Source organism: Gopherus flavomarginatus, chromosome 9, assembly GCF_025201925.1.
Source record: "Gopherus flavomarginatus isolate rGopFla2 chromosome 9, rGopFla2.mat.asm, whole genome shotgun sequence".
Classification (NCBI taxonomy): domain Eukaryota; kingdom Metazoa; phylum Chordata; order Testudines; family Testudinidae; genus Gopherus; species Gopherus flavomarginatus.
The window spans coordinates 48403367-48422260 of NC_066625.1; the positions used below are offsets into that span (position 1 = coordinate 48403367).

An 18894-nucleotide genomic window follows, 5' to 3' on the forward strand; every position below is an offset into this window, starting at 1 on the left:
GGTCAGGGCTCATTGCTAGCACCATAATTAAAGAATAAGAAAACTGCAATCAGTTACTTACCCAAACATGAAGTTGCCCAGACCTATTTGCCTCAAAAACTCCCCTTTTAGGAGTCATACATCCTGAATCTTTTAAAGTAGTTCGGCTAGGGCCGCCTGCCTCACTGCGTGCAAGTTTGCACACAAAGTATGGTTAAAAAAAAGACTGAAACCCCTGCTCCCTCCATTCTTATTCACTTGTTTGGATAACAGTCTCTGAGTTGGGGAGGGTGTGAATTTGTGGCGGCAATGTATTCAGAGATCTGCAGTTATAGGGAGTAACCAACCTCTTTTGCACAAAACTGCCTCTGCAGATTCCAGTTCTTGGAACTTAACCAGCAGTATAGGCCTCTTCAGAACCAGGAGACTGGCTAAGGAGAGACTAATTAAAATAGTATCCCTGAAACACTAATCTAATCCACCTATTTAATGGCAGCCTTTCAAGTATTTGAAAACTGCTATCATGTCCCTCCCCCTTAACCTCCTCTTTTCCAAACTAAACATACCCAGGTCCTTTGGCCTTTGCTCATATGGTTTGTGTTCCATCCCTCTGATCATCTTTGTCACTCTCTTCTGGATCCTTTCAAGATTCTCCACACCCCTTCTATGTATTGGAAACCAAAACTGGACACAGCACTCCAGCTGAGGTGTATGTAAACTGACTGCTCAAGAAAGTCTGAGCTTAGGTCAGGCAGGTGCTGTGACGCTTTACTACACAGTTCTGTCCAGCCTTCATCTGGAATTTCCCCTTCTGGAGCTCCATTTCAGGTGTACACACGCCCCATGTGCCTTTGATCAAGGTTTTTCGTTAGCAGAGCCCATTTGGCCTGCACACATACTCCAGACAGCCTCATGCCCTATGTTGAGGATATACAGAGCTGTATGGGTGAATGACCCTTGTTTCCTTCTCTATGGTAAAGTCCTGCAAGACAAAACTCTGAATCAGAGGGGAAGGAGGGCAGATAGTGGAGCACCCAGAGGGACACGCATCTCAAAGAACTCCAATTACTGCACAAAGTGAGTAACCTCTTCTTCTTCTTCTTCAAGTAGTGTCCCTATGAGTGCTCCACTTCAGGTGATTCCCAAGCAATATCATTAGAAGGAGGAAGGAGCTTCAGAGCTGGATCTAACACTGAAGATAGAATTGCAATGCCAATCAAAACCTCTGAACTGGAAGCATGAACCAATGCATAATGTTTAGAGAAAGTATGAACTGAGATCCAGCTTGCAGTTCTACAGATTTCAACAACTGGAACATCTTTCAATATTCCCACTGAGGTAGACTAGGACCTTGTTGAATGGGCAGAAAGAAAGGAGGACACTGAATGCTGGCAGCCTCATAACAAGAGATAATATACTGCAAGATTCATCTTGACCGTTTTTGGATGAAAACTGTGGATCCTTTGGATCTGTCCAGAAAAGAAACAGTCTGGGAGACTTTCTAAACAGTTGGGGTCTGTCCAGATAGAAAGTTAAACACACTTTTAACATCCAAGGTATGGAGGATAGTTTCCTCTCTAGTCTGGTGTGGCTTTGGGATAAAAACTGAAAGATAAATAACCTGGTTAATATGAAATTCAGAAGATATTTTAGGAAGAAACTTAGGATGTGGCTGTAATTAAAAACTTTGTCCTAGAAGAAAAATGTAAAAGGAGGATCTGCCATTGAAGTTTCCATTTCTCCAACTCTCTGGCAGAAGTGATGGCCACCAAAAAAGCCTCTTTCACTGATAGCTCAAATAGAGAACACATAGTATCTCAAATGGAGGTTTCATAAGGGAATTAAGAATCAAGTTTAAGAGTGGGCCCTTTAATTTGCAGAAAGCCATTAATCAATCCCTTGATGAATCATGCTGTTGTCGGATAGGCAAACAGTGAGAATCCCTCTACCAGTGAATGAAAGGCTGTGATAGCCACCAAGTGAAACTTGATGGAACTCAGAGAAACAGTTATCTTTTTTTAATTTCGACAGATAATTGAGAACAGCAGAGAGGAAAACTGCCCCTGGACACACCAGTGGTGGAATCTTTTCCATTTTCGATGTTAAGTGTTTCAGGTAGATATCTTCTTGCTCTTTAACAATACCTGATGTACTTCTGCTGAAATCTCCAGCCCCAAGAAGCATCAGGGAGCCAAGCTCTGAGCTGAAGCATTCTCAAGTTGAGATGAAGAGTCTAACTGGAATCAAAATGTTTGGAAGTCTCAATGGTGGACAAGAAATGAGGTGAATCAGGTAAGGATACCACATGTGTCTCTGCCAAGTTGGTACAACTAGAATAATTCTGACTTTGTCGTGTTTAATCTTGTTCAACACACTGAGGATTGATGGTTTTGGGAATATACCTTAAGAACACCTCTTTCCAAAAAATGAGGAAGGTATCTCCTAGGGATTGGGACCCAGCCCATATCTCAAGCAGAATTTCTTGCACTTCCTGTTGGTGGTGATGGCAAAGTCCACCTCTGGAAGCCCCCAAGTGAGAAGAATATGTCTGAGAATTTGAGAGTCTGAGTCCCAGTTGGAATCTAGGGAGTGCCTGCTCAGATCGTCAAACGTGTTTTGTATGCCTGGAAGGTAACAGGTTGAGATGAGGGTGTGATTGTTTATATACCAGCTATATACCAGGCATATTGCTTTACAAAAGTACAAGTCATAGCATTGAAGACAACTTCTTTCCGATGTCTGGGGGCTTATTTGAAACCTGGAGACGAGGTTTGTTAGGGTCATAAACCTGTCAACAGGTAGGTAAGCCCTGGTTGTTACAGCATCCAGAGACATCTCTATGAAATGTATCTACTCTGCTGAGGTCAGAATGGGTTTTTCCACATTGAGTTGAAGACCTAACCTGTAGAAAGAGACATGGTTATCTGCACTGCAGAAAGCACTTTGTGGTACAATGAGTCCTTAAGCAGCCAATCATCGAGGTAAGCGAAGATGATTACTCCTAGCTGTCATAGGTAAGTGGCTACCACTGATATAACCTCTGAGAAAATCCTTAGTGCAGAGAAGAGGCTGAACAGAAGCAATCGATACTGGAAGTGATCCTGGTTGACTATAAAACAAAGAAACTTCTTGTGAGGGGGTGAAATGCAATGTGAAAAAAAAATGCATGTTGAAGATCAAGGGCCACAAACTAATCCCTGGAATCTAATGATGGAATTATAGCTGTGAGAGTCACCATCCTAAATTTATGTGATATCACAAAGGTGTTTAGAAGTCTGAAATCTGATATCGGTCTCTATCCCATGTTATTTTTAGGGATCAGAAAATACTTGGAATATAATCCCTTCCCCTGTGGTGGACTAGAGCTGTATCTATGGCCCCTATGTGTAAAACAGAGATGACTTCCTGTCCCAATAAATGGTCATGAGATGGGTCCCTGAAAAGGAATGGAGAAGGAGGATGGTGGTGCTGGTGAGGGGTTCAAACTAGATAGAGTAACCTGATTTTACAACCTTTATGACCTAATTGTCGGATTTAATCAGCTCCCCAGGTCAAAAGCCAGGAAAATCAATCTCTAAAGGGTGGCAGGTGGGTAGGCTGATGAAGCTGAAGATTCCCAAGGTGGGGAAATTCTGGGCCATTGACAAAACCATGAAAATTGACACTTGGTAGCAGATTTAGGTGGTTCTGTAGATCTATGACAGGTAGAGAGTTAGACCGGTCAGGATTTCTGTGTGGTTTGAGTTCTACTAAATTTCCTCTGCTTTGCAGGTGTGTAAGGCCCTGCAGTCCTTCAAGGTAAAAAGAGATTCATTGGTGGAATCTGAAAAGAGTTTAAGTCCATCAAAAAGGAGGTCTTGCACAGAGTGTCCAAAAGAGAGCAACAAAAATGATAAAAGGTTTAGAAAACCTGACCTATGAGGAAAGGTTAAAATATCTGGGTGTGTTTAGTCTTGAGAAATGAAGACTAAGAGGAGACTTGTTAACAGTCTTCAAATATGTTATGGGCTGTTATAAAGAAGACTGATCAATTGTTGTCCATGTCCACAGAAGGTAGGACAAGCAGCAGTGGGTTTAATCTGCAGAAAGGGATATTTAGATATTAGGAAAAGCTTTATAACTGTAAGGGTAGCTAAGCTCTGGAATAGGCTTCCAAAGGAGGTTGTGGGATCCCTGTCATTGGAGGTTTTTAAAAATGAGTTGGAGAAATACCTTCAGGGATGCTCTAGATTTACCTGGCTATGCCCCAGCGCAAGCAGCCAGACTTAATAATTTCTTGAGGTCCTTTCCAGCCGCACAGTTCTATGATTCTTTGACATCAGTTTGGTAATTTGCAATCCTGAATTGCAGGGTTGCTGAAGATTATCTTGTGACTGAAGAGATAGAGTTGTTTTTGGTCCCTATCATAAAGCTGTAGGCTTTTTATGGTGTCTGCTATGTAGCTAACTGCCTCCACAAGTAAAGACTTTGGTGAAGGATGGGAAAATTAAAATTCTGACTTTTTGGCTGGCACATAGTACTTTTTGTCTGCCCATTTACAAGTAACTGATGCTATAACCAGTCTGCCAGATGGTGTTAGCAGAATCCTCATTCATGGGTCAAGCCACTCATTCAGAAGGTGTTGCATACAGGATGTCCAAAAGTTTATGTTGTGACTCCTGGACATCCTCTAGTTCAGGGGTAGGCAATCTATGGCAGGTGTTCCGAAGGTGGCACGGGAGCTGATTTTCAGTGGCACTCACACTGCCCGGTCCTGGCCACCAGTCTGGGGGGGCTCTGCATTTTAATTTAATTTTAAATGAAGCCTCTTAAACATTTAAAAACCCTTATTTACTTTACATACAACAATAATTCAGTTATATATTTTAGACTTATAGAAAGAGACCTTCTAAAAACGTTAAAATGTATTAGTGGCACGTGAAACCTTACAATAGAGTGAATAAATGAAGACTTGGCACACCACTTCTGGAAGGTTGCCAACCCCTGCTCTAGTCTAATGGGATATGGAGAATGCTCTTCATGAGCTCCTGAAATTACTTGAAATCATCCACCAAAGGCAGTGGTGGAGGCATTACAGCCTTATCTGGAGACAATGATGAAATATTCTATCTGAGGTCGCACTTGAAAGTCTCCTTTAGAGGTTCAGATTGTTAAGGAGGAAGTGGTGCATCAGGCACACGTCTCTCTCTATGTTCTCCATGGGAGAAATTAGGAGCTATTGAGAACTGCTGGAGATAAAAAGCCTACGGATCCCAAAAAGGCCACTGAGGGAGCCACGCTGCTCATTCTAGTGAGGTAGGGCTTAAGATAGGGAAATTCCAAGAGCAAAGCATCCAGGGTAGGTGACAGGTGAGTAGTCCCTTCCATGGTAGATGAGAAATTCATGGACAGAAATCTGAGAATCAGAGAAATCTCCCTCAACATAATCCAAAAGCGGGGTGGATAATGGTGTTGGGGATCACTGTCCACCCTGTGCGGTAGGTACCGGAGAACTGGGAGGCACCAGGAAAAAAGACAGTTACCTTTTCCGTTACTGGTGTTCTTTGAGATATGTTGTTCATGTCCATTCCATATTAGGTGTGTGTGTGTGCTGGCCACATGCACTGGGGCCGGAAGTTTTTCCTTTAGCAGTATCCATAGGGGACCGGCTCTGGTGCTCTCTGGAGTAGCACCCACATGGCACAGTATAAGAGGTGTCACTGGGTCCCCCGACCCTCAGCTCCTTCTTGCTGGAAACTCTGACAATCGGGAAGGAGGGGGGGTTATGGAATGGACATGAGCAACACAGCTCGAAGAAAACCAGTTACGGAAAAGGTAACTGTCTTTTCTTCTTTGAGTGCTTGCTCATGCCCATTCTATATTAGGAGACTCCCAAGCAGTACCCCTGGAGGCGGGTAGGAGTTCACGGACATGTAGATTGCAACACAGCTCTGCCAAACCCAGTGTTGTCTCTGGCCTGCTGAGTGATGGCATAATGTGCCATGAACGTTTGAACACAGGACTATGTCACAGCTCTACAGATCTCCTGGATAGGGATGTGTGCCAGGAAAGCCACTGAGGATGCCTGACTGTAACAGGTCCATATGCAAGAGGTGATCTAGTTGGAAATTCTCTGTGAGGACACTGGAAGGCCCTTCATCCTATCCACTGTGGCAATGAAGAGCTGAGTCGATTTACAGAAAGACTTGATATGCACTAGGTAAAAAGCCAGCGCCCTTCGGATGTTCAGGTCATGCAGTCGCCACTCCTCACTGGTCTTGTGCGGCTTAGGACAGAACAGCAGAAGGAAGATGCCCTGATTCATATGGAAGGTAGACAGGTTGGCAGGAAGGCTGGGTGAGGTCTCAGCTGGACCTTGTCTTTGTAGAATATCATGTACAGCGGTTCTGAGGTCAAGGCTTTAATCTCAGAGACTTGCCTTGCCGATGTCACTGCCACCAGGAAAGTGAGCTTCCATGATAGGTGGGAAAGGGAGCAGAAGCCCAGCGGCTCAAAGGGCAGGCCTGTGAGCCTGGAGAGGACCAAGTTAAGATCTCACTGTGGGACAGGGGTATGTACCTGCAGGGCAAATCTCTCAAGACCTCTCAAGAATCTGACCATCATGTCATGAGAAAACACCATCTGGCCTTGGATTGGTGGGTGAAAAGCGGAGATGGCCATCAGATGCACTCTAATAGAGGAGTGTGCCGGGCCCTGGTTCCTCAGATGAAGCAGGTAGTCTAAAATAGACTGTATAGAAGAGCGTGAGGGAGAGATGCCACACTTGGACGCCCAGTGGGAAAACCTTGTCCACTTGGCCAGGTAAGTCAGTCTAGTTGAGGGCTTCCTGCTTCCCAGGAGGACCTGTTGGATCTCATTCATGCCGAGAGGAAGAGGGTCATGAGGTTGGGGTGCAGGAGTCGACCCTTGTCCCGTGACAGAACGTCTGGTCGGTTGAGCAGGGGCCAGGGAGGGGCTGCTGCGAGGTTCATAACCGTGACGAACCAGTGCTGGCGAGGCCCAGCCAGGGCGATCATGATAATCTGTGTCTTGTCTCTTTTGAACTTTGCTAGGACCGGCTGATGAGAGGAATTGGAGGGAATGCATATATCAAGTTTCCTGACCATGACAGGAGGAAAACATCAGAGAGGGAGTCTTTGCCCAGTGCTTGCCACGAACAAAACCAGTGGCATTCCCTGTTTAGCCTGGTGGCGAACATGTCTACCTGAGAGTTCCCCACCTCTTGGAAGATCATAAGGGCTACCTTTGGGTGGAATGACCATTCGTGGTGAGAGGAGAAGTCCCTCCTGAGCTGATTCATTAGTGTGTTCTTGACACCAGGGAGGTGACAAGCTTTCAAATGGATTTTGTGGCTGATGCAGAAGTCCCAGAGTGTCTCTTGGCAGAGGGTCTATGAACGTGCTCCCCCTTGCCTGTTGATGTAGACCATTGAGGCCCTGTTGTCTGTCAGGACTCTCACCACCTTTCCCAACAGGTGAGGTAGAAAGACTCTGCATGCCAAGTGGACCACCCCGAGTTCTTTGATGTTTATGTGTAATGTCATCTCTGGGGATCACATACCCTGGGTCTGGAGGTCGCCGAGGTGTGTGTCCCAACCAAAGTCCGAGGTGTCCGATACCAACTTGATGGAGTGATGGGGGGTGTCAAACAGAATTCCCTCTAGGACTGTTGTGTGATCAGTCCACCATCGCAGTGAAGCGAGTACCGCCGGGGGAATGGTAACAACCTTGTTCAGGTGATCTCTGGACTGGGAATAGACCATCACCAGCCATTGCTGCAGGGGCCGCATCTGGAGCCTGGCATGGCGGACAATGTATGTACACATTGCCATGTGACTCAGTAGGCACAGGCAAACCCTGGCCATAGTCAGGAGGAATGCAGAGACTTCTGTGATGAGGTCTGTTAACATCTGGAATCTTTCTAGCGGCAGGAACGCTCTGGCACAGGTTGAGTCGACCACCACTCCGATGACCTCTATCCTCTGCACTGGAACTAATGTAGACTTTTTTTTAATTCACCAGTAGGCCCAGGGAATGACATATGTGGCTTGCAGCACCGCGACATCCTACTGGACCTGAGAGCTGGTCGCCCTCGAGCACACCATCTAAATGCTCACTTGTCCCCCTGCTTATTGCAGGTTGAGCTCAACTGGGAAGACAGTGGAGGTGGGTGGTTTGGGCAGCACTTGTAGCCCCTACTCTTCTTATGGGGGGTCTCCTGGTGGGGTTGACTCCCTTGACCCTGAGATTGTTGCAGTCTGAATCACTTACAGGCTGGACGGGGAACATACAGCCCCAGATTTTTCAGGGTAGTGTGGGAGTCCTTAAGGCCATGCAGTTTACTGTCCCTCTGCTCTGCAAACAGGGCCTGGCTGTCGAAGGGGAGGTCCTTCATCGATTGCTGAGCCTCCACTGACAGACCTGAGAGGAGTAGCCAGGACGCCCTTCACATGGAGATGGCTTAGGCTATGGTGCGAGCTGCGGAGTCTGCTGCGTCCGAGGCTGCTTTGAGGGCTGCTCCCACTGCAGCCATGCTCTCTTTGAGGATTGCCGGTAATTCCTTCCAGGACCCTTCAGGCAGCAAGACCTCAAATTTGGCCATAGACTGCCACATATTGTAGTCATAGCAGCCAAGGAGGGCTTGGTGGTTGGCCACTCTCAACTGAAGGATGGAAGATTAATAAATGTTTCGCCCAAACAGATCCAGTCTTTTTGAGTCTTTATTCTGGGGCATAGCTCTGGGTTGACCCTGCCTCTCCATCTGGTTATTGGCCTCAACTATGAGGGAGGAAAGATAGGAAGTATGACAAGAGATCACCCTGGCTTAACCAGGAGATCTCCAATGATCTAAAACTCAAAAAAGAGTCTTACAAAAAGTGGAAACTCGGTCAAATTACAAAGAATCATAGAATATTAAGGTTGGAAGAGACCTCAGGAGGTCATATAGTCCAACCTCTTGCTCAAAGCAGGACCAACACCAACCAAATCATCCCAGCCAGGGCTTTGTCAAGCTGGGCCTTAAAAACCTCTAAGGATGGACATTCCACCACCTCCTGAGGTAACCCATTTCAGTGCTTTACCACCCTCCTAGTGAAATAGTGTTTCCTAATATCCAGCCTAGACCTTCCCAACTGCAACTTGAGACCATTGCTGCTTGTTTTGTCATCTGCCACCACTGAGAACAGCCAAGCTCCATCCTCTTTGGAACCCCCCTTTCAGTTAGTTGAAGGCTGCTATCAAATCCCTTCTCTTCTGCAGACTAAATAAGCCCAGTTCCCTCAGCCTCTTCTCCAAAATCATGTGCTCCAGCCCCCTGATCATTTTAGTTGCTCTCCACTGGACTCTCTCCAATTTGTCCACTTCCCTTCTGTAGTGGGGGGACCAAAACTGTGCACAATACTCCAGGTATGGACTCACCAGTGCCTAACAGAGGGGAATAATCACTTCCCTCAATCTGCCGGCAATGCTCCTATAGCCCAATATGCCATTGGCCTTCTTGGGAACAAGGGCAAACTGCTGACTCATATTCAGCTTCTCATCCACTCTAATCCCCAGGTCCCTTTCTGCAGAACTGCTGCCTAGCCAGTCGGTTCCCAGCCTGTAGCGGTGCATAGGATTCTTCCTTCCTAAGTGGAGGACTCTGCACTTATCCTTGTTGAACCTCATCAGATTTCTTTTGGCCCTATCCTCCAATTTGTCTAGGTCACTCTGGATCCTATCCATACCTTCCAGTGTATCTACCTCTCCCCCCAGTTTAGCGTCATCTGCAAACTTGCTGAGGGTGCAATTCATCCCATCGTCCAGATTATTAATAAAGATTTTGAACAAAACTGGCCCCAGGACTGACCCCTGGGGCACTCCGCTTGATACTGGCTGCCAACTAGACATCAAGCTGTTTATCACTACCCATTGAGCCCGATAATCTAGCCAGCTTTCTATCCATTTTATAGTCTAGTCCATACTTCTTTAACTTGCTAGCAAGAATACTGTGGGAGACCGTATCAGAAGCTTTGCTAAAGTCAAGATATATCATGTCCACCGCTTTCCCCATATCCACAGAGCCAGTTATCTCATCATAGAAGGCAATCAGGTTGATCAGGCATGACTTGCCCTTGGTGAATCCATGTTGACTGTTCCTGATCACCTTCCTCTCCTCCAAGTGCTTCAAAATGGTTTCCTTGAGGACCTGCTCCATGATTTTGCCAGGAACGGAGGTGAGGCTGACTGGTCTGTAGTTCCCTGGGTTCTCTTTCTTCCCTTTTAAAAATATGGGCACTAAATTTGCCTTTTCCCAATCGTCCGAGACCTTCCCTGATCACCACAAATTTTCAAAGATAATGGCCATTGGCTCTGCAATCACATCAGCCAACTCCCTCAGCACCCTTGGATGCATTAGATCTGGACCGATGGACTTGTGCACATCCAGCTTTTCTAAGTCCTTAACCTGTTCTTTCACCACTGAGCACTCAGGTCCTCACCATACTATGTTGCCCAGTGCAGCAGTCTGGGAGCTGACCTTGTCTCTGAAGACAGAGGCAAAAAAAGCATTGAGTACTTTGGTTTTTTCCACATCATGTCTTACTATGTTCCACCCCCATTAATTAAGGGTCCCACACTTTCCCTGACCGTCTTCTTGTTGCTAACATACCTGAAGAAACCCTTCTTGTTACTCTTGATATCCTTTGCTAGCTGTAACTCCAAGTGTGATTTGTCCTTCCTGCTTTCACTCCTGCATGCCTGAGCAATATTTTTATACTCCTCCCTACTCATCTGTCCAAATTTCCACTTGTAAGATTCCTTTTTGAGTTTAAGCTCACCGAAGAGTTCACTGTTAAGCCAAGCTGGTTGCTTTTCTTTTTGCATATCGGGATGGTTTGTTCCTGCGCCCTCAATAAGGCTTCTTTAAAATACAGCCAGCTCTTCTGGACTCCTTTCCCCCTCATATTAGCCTCCCAGGGGATCCTGCCCATCAGTTCCGTAAGGGAATCTAAGTCTGCTTTTCTGAAGTCCAGGGTGTGGATATGGCTACTCTCCTTTCTTTCTATTGTCAGGATCCCGAACTCAACCATCTCTAGGGCACTGCTGCCTAGATTGCCACCCATTTATACTTCCCTACTAATTCTTCCCTGTTTGTAAGCAGCAGGTCCAGAGGAGCATGGCCTCTAGTTGGTTCCTCCATCACTTGTACCAGGAAGTTGTCCCCAACATTCTCCAAAAACTTCCTGGATTGTCTGTACATTGCTGTATTGCTCTCCCAGCAGATGTAAGGGTCCCCTATTAGAACCAGAGCCTGTGATCTGGAAACTTCAGTTAGTTGTTCGAAGAAATCCTCATCTATCTCATCGTTCTGATCAGGTGGTCTATAGCACATGCCCACCAAGACATCACCCTTGTTGCTCTCGCCTCTAAACTTAACCCAAAGAGTCTCAACAGGCTTTTCTCCAGTTGCATGCTGGAGCTCTGAGCAATCATATCACTCTCTTACACACAATGCATCTCCTCCACATTTCCTCCCGTACCTGTCCTTCCTAAACAGTTTATACCCATCCAGGACAGTGCTTCAGTCATGTGAACTGCCCCACCAAATTTCTATTATTCCAATCACATCATAGTTCCTTGATTATGTCAGGACTTTCAATTCTTCCTGCTTGTTTGCCAGGCTTCTTGCATTCATATATAGGCACCTAAAATAACTAGCCGATTGCCCTACTTTCTCAGTATGAATCAGGAGGCTTCCTGTCTTGTACTCTCCTCCTTGTGCTTCCTCGCGGTATCCACTTCCCCATTTACCTCTGGGCTTAGGTCACCATTCCCTGGCGAACCTAGTTTAAAGCCCTCCTCACTAAGTTAGCAAGCCTGCCTGCGAAGATGCTCTTCCCTCTCTTTCCTAGAAATCCTCCACCTGCGTAACCACGCATTCAACTCCACAATTCGATGGTCCCTACCTGGGCCTTTTACTTCAACAGGGAGGATGGACAAAAACACGAGTTGCGCTTCAAACTCCTTTATCCTTCTTCCCAGAGCCACGTAGTCTGCAGTGATCTGCTCAAGGTAATTCTCGGCAGTACCACTGGTGCCCATGTGGAGAAGCAGGAAGGGATAGCGGTCCGAGGTCTTGATCAGTCTCAACAGACACACCGTCACATCCTGGATTCTAGCTCCAGGCAAGCAGCACACTTCTCAAGTCTCCGGGTCTGGTCATCAGATGGATGACTCCATCCCCCTTAGGAGGGAGTCCCAGCCACCACCATCTCCTGCTCTTGGGAGCAGTGGTCATGGAACCCCTATCTCTAGGACAATGCATCCCATGTCTTCCAGCCAATAGGGTCTCCTTCTGACTCTTCCCTCAGAGGGCTCTTCCAAATCTTTCTGTGCAGTAGTACCTGTGCAGAGAGCCTGAAAACGGTTTTGCACCTCTATCTGCATTGGGGGTACATTAGTGCTCCTCTTTCTTCTTCTGGAGGTCACATGCTGCCAATATTCTTTAAAGGATGAATATAAACAAATAACACAAGTATGTAGGGACAAAAGTAGAAAAGCCACAGCACAAAACAAGATCAAACTAGCCAGGGACATAAAAGGAAACAAAGAAAACATTCTACAAATACATTAGAAGCAAGAGGAAAATGAAGGACAGAGTTGGCCAATTACTCAATGAGGGGGGAAAGACAATAACAGAAAATGTGGAAATGGCATAGGTGCTTAATAACTTCTTTGTTTCAGTTTTCACCAATAAGATTGGTGGCAATTGGACGTCTAACATAGTGAATGCCAGGGAAAAGGAGATAGGATCAGAGTCTAAAATAGGGCAAGAATAAGTCAAAAATTACTTAGACAAGTTAGATGTCTTCAAATCACCAGGGCCTGATGAAATGCATCCTAGAATACTCAAGGAGCTGACTGAAGAGATATCCAAACCATTAGCAATTATCTTTGAAAAGTCATGGAAGACAGGAGACATTTCAGAAGACTGGAAAAGGGCAAATATAGTGCCCATCTATAAAAAGGAAAATAAGGACAATCTAGGGAATTACAGACCAGCCAGCTTAACTTCTGTACCCGGAAAGATAATGGAGCAACTAATTAAGCAATCAATTTGCAAACATCTACAAGGTGATAAATAACAATCAGCATGGATTTGTCAAGAACAAATCATGTCAATCCAACCTGATAGCTGTCTTTGATAGGGTAACAAGCCTTGTAGATAGGGAGGAAGTGGTAGATTGGTATATGTTGACTTTAGTAAGGCTTCTGATGCTGTCTCGCATGATCTTCTCATAAACATACTAGGGAAATACAACCGAGATGGAGCTATTATAAGGTGGGTGCATAACTGGTTGGAAAGTCGTTCCCAGAGAATAGTTATCAGTGGTTCACAGTCATGCAGGAAGAGCAAACTTAATCGAAAGAGTCTCGACAGGCTTTTCTCCAGTTTCATGCTGGAGCTCTGAGCCATCATACCAATCCTGCAGGGATTGGTTTTAGGTCCGGTTCCGTTCAATATCTTCATCAATGATTTAGATAATGGCACAGAGAGTACACTTATAAAGTTTGCGGATGATAACAAGCTGGGAGGAGTTGCAAGTCCTTTGGAGGACAGGATTAAAATTCAAAATGATCTGGACAAACTGGAGAAATGGCCTGAAGTAAATAGGATTAAATTAGTAAGGACAAATGCAAAGTCTGGGGGTCATAGTGGATCACAAGCTAAATATGAGTCAACAGTGTAACGCTGTTGCAAAAAAAAGCAAACATCATTCTGGGATGTATTAGCAGGAATATGATAATCAAGACACAAGAAGTAAGTCTTCTGCTCTACTATGCACTGATTAGGCCTCAACTGGAGTATTGTGTCCAGTTCTGGGTGCCACATTTCAGGAAAGATGTAGACAAATAGGAGAATGTCCAGAGAAGAGCAACAAAAATGATCAAAGGTCTAGAAAACATGACCTATGAGGGAAGATTGAAAATATTAGGTTTGTTTAGTCTGGAAAAGAGAAGACAGAGAGGACATGATAACAGTTTTCAAGTACATAAAAGGTTGTTACAAGGAGGAGGGAGAAAAGTTCTTCTTAACCTCTGAGGATAGGACAAGAAGCAATGGGTTTAAATTGCAGCAAGGGCGGCTGGACATTAGGAAAAACTTCCTGACTGTCAGAGTGGTTAAGTACTGGAATAAATTGCCTAGGGAGGTTGTGGAATCTCCATCACTGATGTTGTTTAAGAGCAGGTTGGATAAATACCTGTCAGGAATGGTCTAGATAATACTTAGTCCTGCCTTGAGTGCAGGGGAATGAACTAGATGACCTCTCGAGGTCTCTTCCAGTTCTATGACTCTATGAGTTTGGTGCAGGGAGGAGGGGGTTTGCCATAGGGCATTAATTATTTTTGATGCTCCCTCATGTAGGGGTAAAGCCACTCTATTGGGTGTGGTGGAGCAAAGGATGTAAAAACAGTGAAGCTGATGGCTCAAATTCCTCCGCTTGGTGCCCCAGGTTAGAAGTGACCCTCTTCAAAAGCTCCTGATAGCCTTGGCATCATCTTAAAGAACTGGGTGAGGAGGACCCATAATCACTTGGTCTGGTGATGATGAGGATGAAGCCAGCGCCGACAGATCCACCACAACCCTTGGTGGTCCAACTGGCTGCTCCCCTAGGTCCTCATGGGCCTGCGGGGGTCTTTCCCTGTGGGATTCTGTGGCTGATGGCCTACCTTCCACCACTGACCGGGCGGCCTGGGAAAGCTTGGTGAACCCCCATGGATTCCATGGGTATCACGCTGCTGGTGATTGTCCCGGGGTCGGTTGCAGTGCTGATGGGGTTGACAGTACCACTGGTGCCAGAGCCTGCCCTGCTACCAGGGACTCCAGAGTCGTAAGCAGAATGGATGCTGCGGAGTGACCACAACCGGCTGGCCCAGTGGCCCTCCTCCCCATGGTGCCGGCTGCTGTGCCTCAACACCAACCTGTTCAATCGGGACGAGTTCCTCCCGCAGGACCCTGGGGATCTTTGGCGTTCGGTGGATCTGCATCGGTAGACTGGCAATCTACACCTTACACTGCTTGACCTGTAGTTGGATCTAGAGTGGGACTGGGAGTCAGAGAGGGCCAGTTGTCGGTAGAATCTCCCTGATTGAGGGGATTTGCGTCTCAGCAACAGGGGCTGGCAATCGATAGCAGAACTGGTGCTGAGGCGTTGGGAGACCTGATAGGTCAGTCTTGACGCTCATGCCGGGGGGCGCGTGCCTCCACAGGTCTGCACCAGGTTACTGCACCTCGAATGCTGCTGTCGGTCCCCAGGGTCCAGAGACTGGAGAGGGCTTCTCCGAGCCTGCCTCCCAAAGTCAGAGGCATGATGGCACTGGGCAGGCGAGCGCTGGTGGGATGTCTCCCACGATGGGGGATGGTGCTGCTGAGTCGGGGACACTCGGAACGGTCCCAAGGTGGATTTACCCCTGGGCTTGGGTACCGCTAGTGTGGGCGGCACTGGTAGAGTCAGGATCTCCTGTGCTTCCTGCAGGGCCTCGGACGTTGATGAGACTTCGAGCTGACAGAGCCCTCGTCATTGTCCAGTGTGACAAGAATAGTAAGGGAGGGGCTCAACTGCTCGACATGAGCTTGGGCCCGACTCCCTGACGGAGATGTTGAGCTGTCCAGCACGGGTCTTGGCTGTCCTCCGGCCCTCTCATTTCCCTTATGGGAAGTGGGAGATCTTCCCTTTGCGGACCTCTTGGGTTTCTTGGCCGGGGCTGGGGAGAGTGATCGGTGCTGGCTCATAGATGGCACTGGTGGGGCACTCCGTACCGATGCTGTGATGCTCAGGGCTGAGTCGGACATCTGTTCCGGTGCTGGGGTCAGCGCCGACTCCATCAGGAGTACTCTGAGACAGATGTCTCCCTTCTTTTTCATTTTGGGTTTGAACAACTTACAGATGTGACAATCGTCACTTATATGTCCTTCTCCTACACACCTTAAACAACTAACGTGTGGGTCACTGATGGGCATGGGCTGCTTACAAAGATTGCATGGTTTAAAGCCTGGGGACCAGGACATGCCCGTCCGTAGGCTGAGTTCCATCTGGGACCAACTAACTAGAACTAATACTAAGGGTAAATACTAAACTATATACATCTATTTTACAAAGAAACGTTCATGAGACACACGGAACTAAGCGAAAGCTAGCTGAAGCTGCAGAAGTTCCTGCACCATCACTGGTGGCAAGAAGAAACTGAGGGTGGGGGCAGCCAACGGCTCCCCTAATACCGCGTCATGTGGCCACCACTCCAGAGGGCACCAGAGCTGGTCCCCTACACATACTGCTAAGGGAAAAACTTCTGGCACCAGTGCATGTGGTTACCACACATACCTAATATGGAATGGACATGAGAAAGCACTCAAAGAAAAATATATGGTTTTGGTGACCAAGAAGATCTTGGTACTGACAGACATTCCGTGCTGGCAAACAACAAAGTCTCTAGCTTCTCTGAAACAAACAGATCTCTAGAATATCTGAATTCCTGCCATATTGGACATATCTGAGTTGAGGCTGGAAAGGATGTTGAAGTTACCAGTGTTGGTACTGAAGACAGCAGTTTCTGTGGTGCATGCCTGGTGGTCGAAGATTGTATCAAAGAAGTTATAATTTTCTTGCATACGGATATAATAGATTGGGACACCAGTTTGGGTACCAAGGGCAGTACAGAGGAATATGAAGATGGTACAGACTGATTTAAAAAAGAATGCTTAGAATCTCTGTTGGAATGGTCATGTCTAGTCAGTACTGAGGGAGGTTTTGTTACTAACATATGCTTGGCATAGTGGCCCTTGGAGGAGCTGAAAGTCTTCAATGAATCCCCCAGTACCAGAATAGCTTGGAGCCTCAATGGTACTTGCTTTGGGACCTGAGGTCTGCAAAATGGTCACCACATGAGATGACCAAGGTTTCTTGAAGATGACTTTCAAGTGGGAGATCTAGAGTTCCTCTTCCTTGGAGTCTTATCAGTACCCTGCGTGTTCTTATCTCGTGATGCTCTTGGTGATTGGGATATGGATGTTGACAGGGCACTAAATGCGCTTGAAGGCAGGTGTACAGAGGGATTCTTAAAGCCTGGCTCACGGGCAAGTCTCAGGGCTTACTCCATCATGAGCAACCTGAACTTAATTGGCCTGTTTTTCCTAAATCTGCTGTTAAAAGACATGCAATTCTTAAACTTGGCCAGTATGTGGGAGTCTCCCAAACAGTGGAGGTATCAAGAAGAGTCGTCACTAACTGGGATGGATTCCTGGCAGGAAAGGTGGTGCTTGAAGCCTGCAGATCCTGGCATAAGCTAGAAACAATGACCCCGCTGAAGAGAGCCCCTCAGCAACAGAGGCAGTGGTGGTGGGTGGTGGTTGATAGAAAAATCCTCCAATAAAAATAGAATTCAAAACAAGCAAATTAGATAAACTACTAAACTAAACTGAACTATCATGCAAACTAAACTAAAAGGGCTAAGCTACAGGCTGTGCTAGAGTGGGCATGCAAGATGCTCTGTCTCAGGGTGAAGAGCAGTTGATATGGTGGTTAGCCCATTCAGCTCTATATATCCTCTGTACGGGGCATGAGAATATCTGGAGCATGTGTGGGCCAAATGGTCACTGCAACTGAAAATCTTTGATCAAAGGCGCATGATGTGCATGAGGACCTGAAGTGGAGGACCCATAGGGACGCTACTCGAAGAAAAATGCATATTGTGTTGACTTGTGCCTGACAATGGCATATAGTGGCTTTGTGATAAAGACAAATGTTTGTGGAAACCAGCATAAGACCAAACTTATATTTAACTATGACCTGAGCCAAGATCTCAGTAATTCTCCGAAGACTGAAGACCAGTAAAACTAATGCAATGTGGCAAAGTTTCCTCTGCTCTCGGAGAGGTTGTTTGAAACTGAAAGTATTGTTTGATAAAAGAACTGTTCTTACAATATTCTGGAGCAATGGGAAAAATAGCATGGCCCCATTGCATGGTGCGACAGCAGCAGTAAAACTTCCAGTTAGCGCACTTCCCTCAATCATCAGTAACTGGTAGTCAGGAAAATACACAGATACCAAATGTAACCAACCAGGCACCCACAAACTATCTTCTTATTTGAAGCTTGATATTTTTTCCCTAATGGGATGTATGGCAGCTGGCGTACATTAAGTATACACACTGAAAGACAAAAAGCAGTAGGAAGCATCCAAAATGAGAGTCTGCTTGACCAGGCCCACTGAATGTCAGCTTCTATCAGTGAGCATTCTACGCAGCACTCCCAGCACCTTGAGATCAGAATATCATTCTTTTTTTGGAACAAAAGTACTATCAGACTGAGTACTGGGAAGCTTACAAGATTATTTTATATAGTTATTCTTTCTAAAATACGTGCAAATATTTTTTTGAGCTACTTCTTCCACACAGTAAATAATCCTTATTCAGAAAGGGCCATCCAGATCTCTCTGCCAATAAAAGGAAGGTGTAACAGGACTTCAATGTCCCTTCCTGATAATATCCCCATTGCAACCTGAGATGGAATTATTTAGGAGTGGAGGGTGTTGAAAACATAATCACAATGGCTCGTTTTGTTGTTCCCAGTTATAACAAAACATTCTTTCTGGCTGAGACAATTGGTAAGAAAGGCTGTTAACTTACGCTGCGGGGGCTGAGAATCAAATGGCATCATCATTTTTGGCCTCATCCCTCTTCTTCCTGCCAATGTGGACATGCTGTCCTCTGACTCATGCCCTGAAGAAAGAATACAGAGGTTTACTTACTACAGCACTGATTCCTTCATGACAACACACAACCAGGTGATTTGGCTACAAACATCTTTTAATTCTTACTAACAGACCTGATATAGTTATTCTACCCACTCCACTGGAAAACCAAAAAGGGCGGGTTG

General features: G+C 46.2%; 2 protein-coding genes across 11 annotated transcripts in view; one reads left to right on the forward strand and one right to left on the reverse strand.

Moving 5' to 3' along the window:
- The window catches only part of LOC127058429 (myb/SANT-like DNA-binding domain-containing protein 2), a 606575-nt gene that overhangs the window by 585058 nt on the left and 2623 nt on the right, over nt 1-18894 (forward strand). The gene's annotated exons all lie outside the window — the stretch shown is intronic.
- Nucleotides 1-18894, reverse strand: part of NEO1 (neogenin 1) — a 549782-nt gene that overhangs the window by 8947 nt on the left and 521941 nt on the right. For all 10 annotated transcript variants that reach the window (XM_050968064.1, XM_050968062.1, XM_050968067.1 and 7 more), the window contains one exon: nt 18645-18737. In XM_050968064.1, the coding sequence (XP_050824021.1) occupies nt 18645-18737 (93 nt within the window). The remainder of the gene's footprint in view (nt 1-18644; nt 18738-18894) is intronic.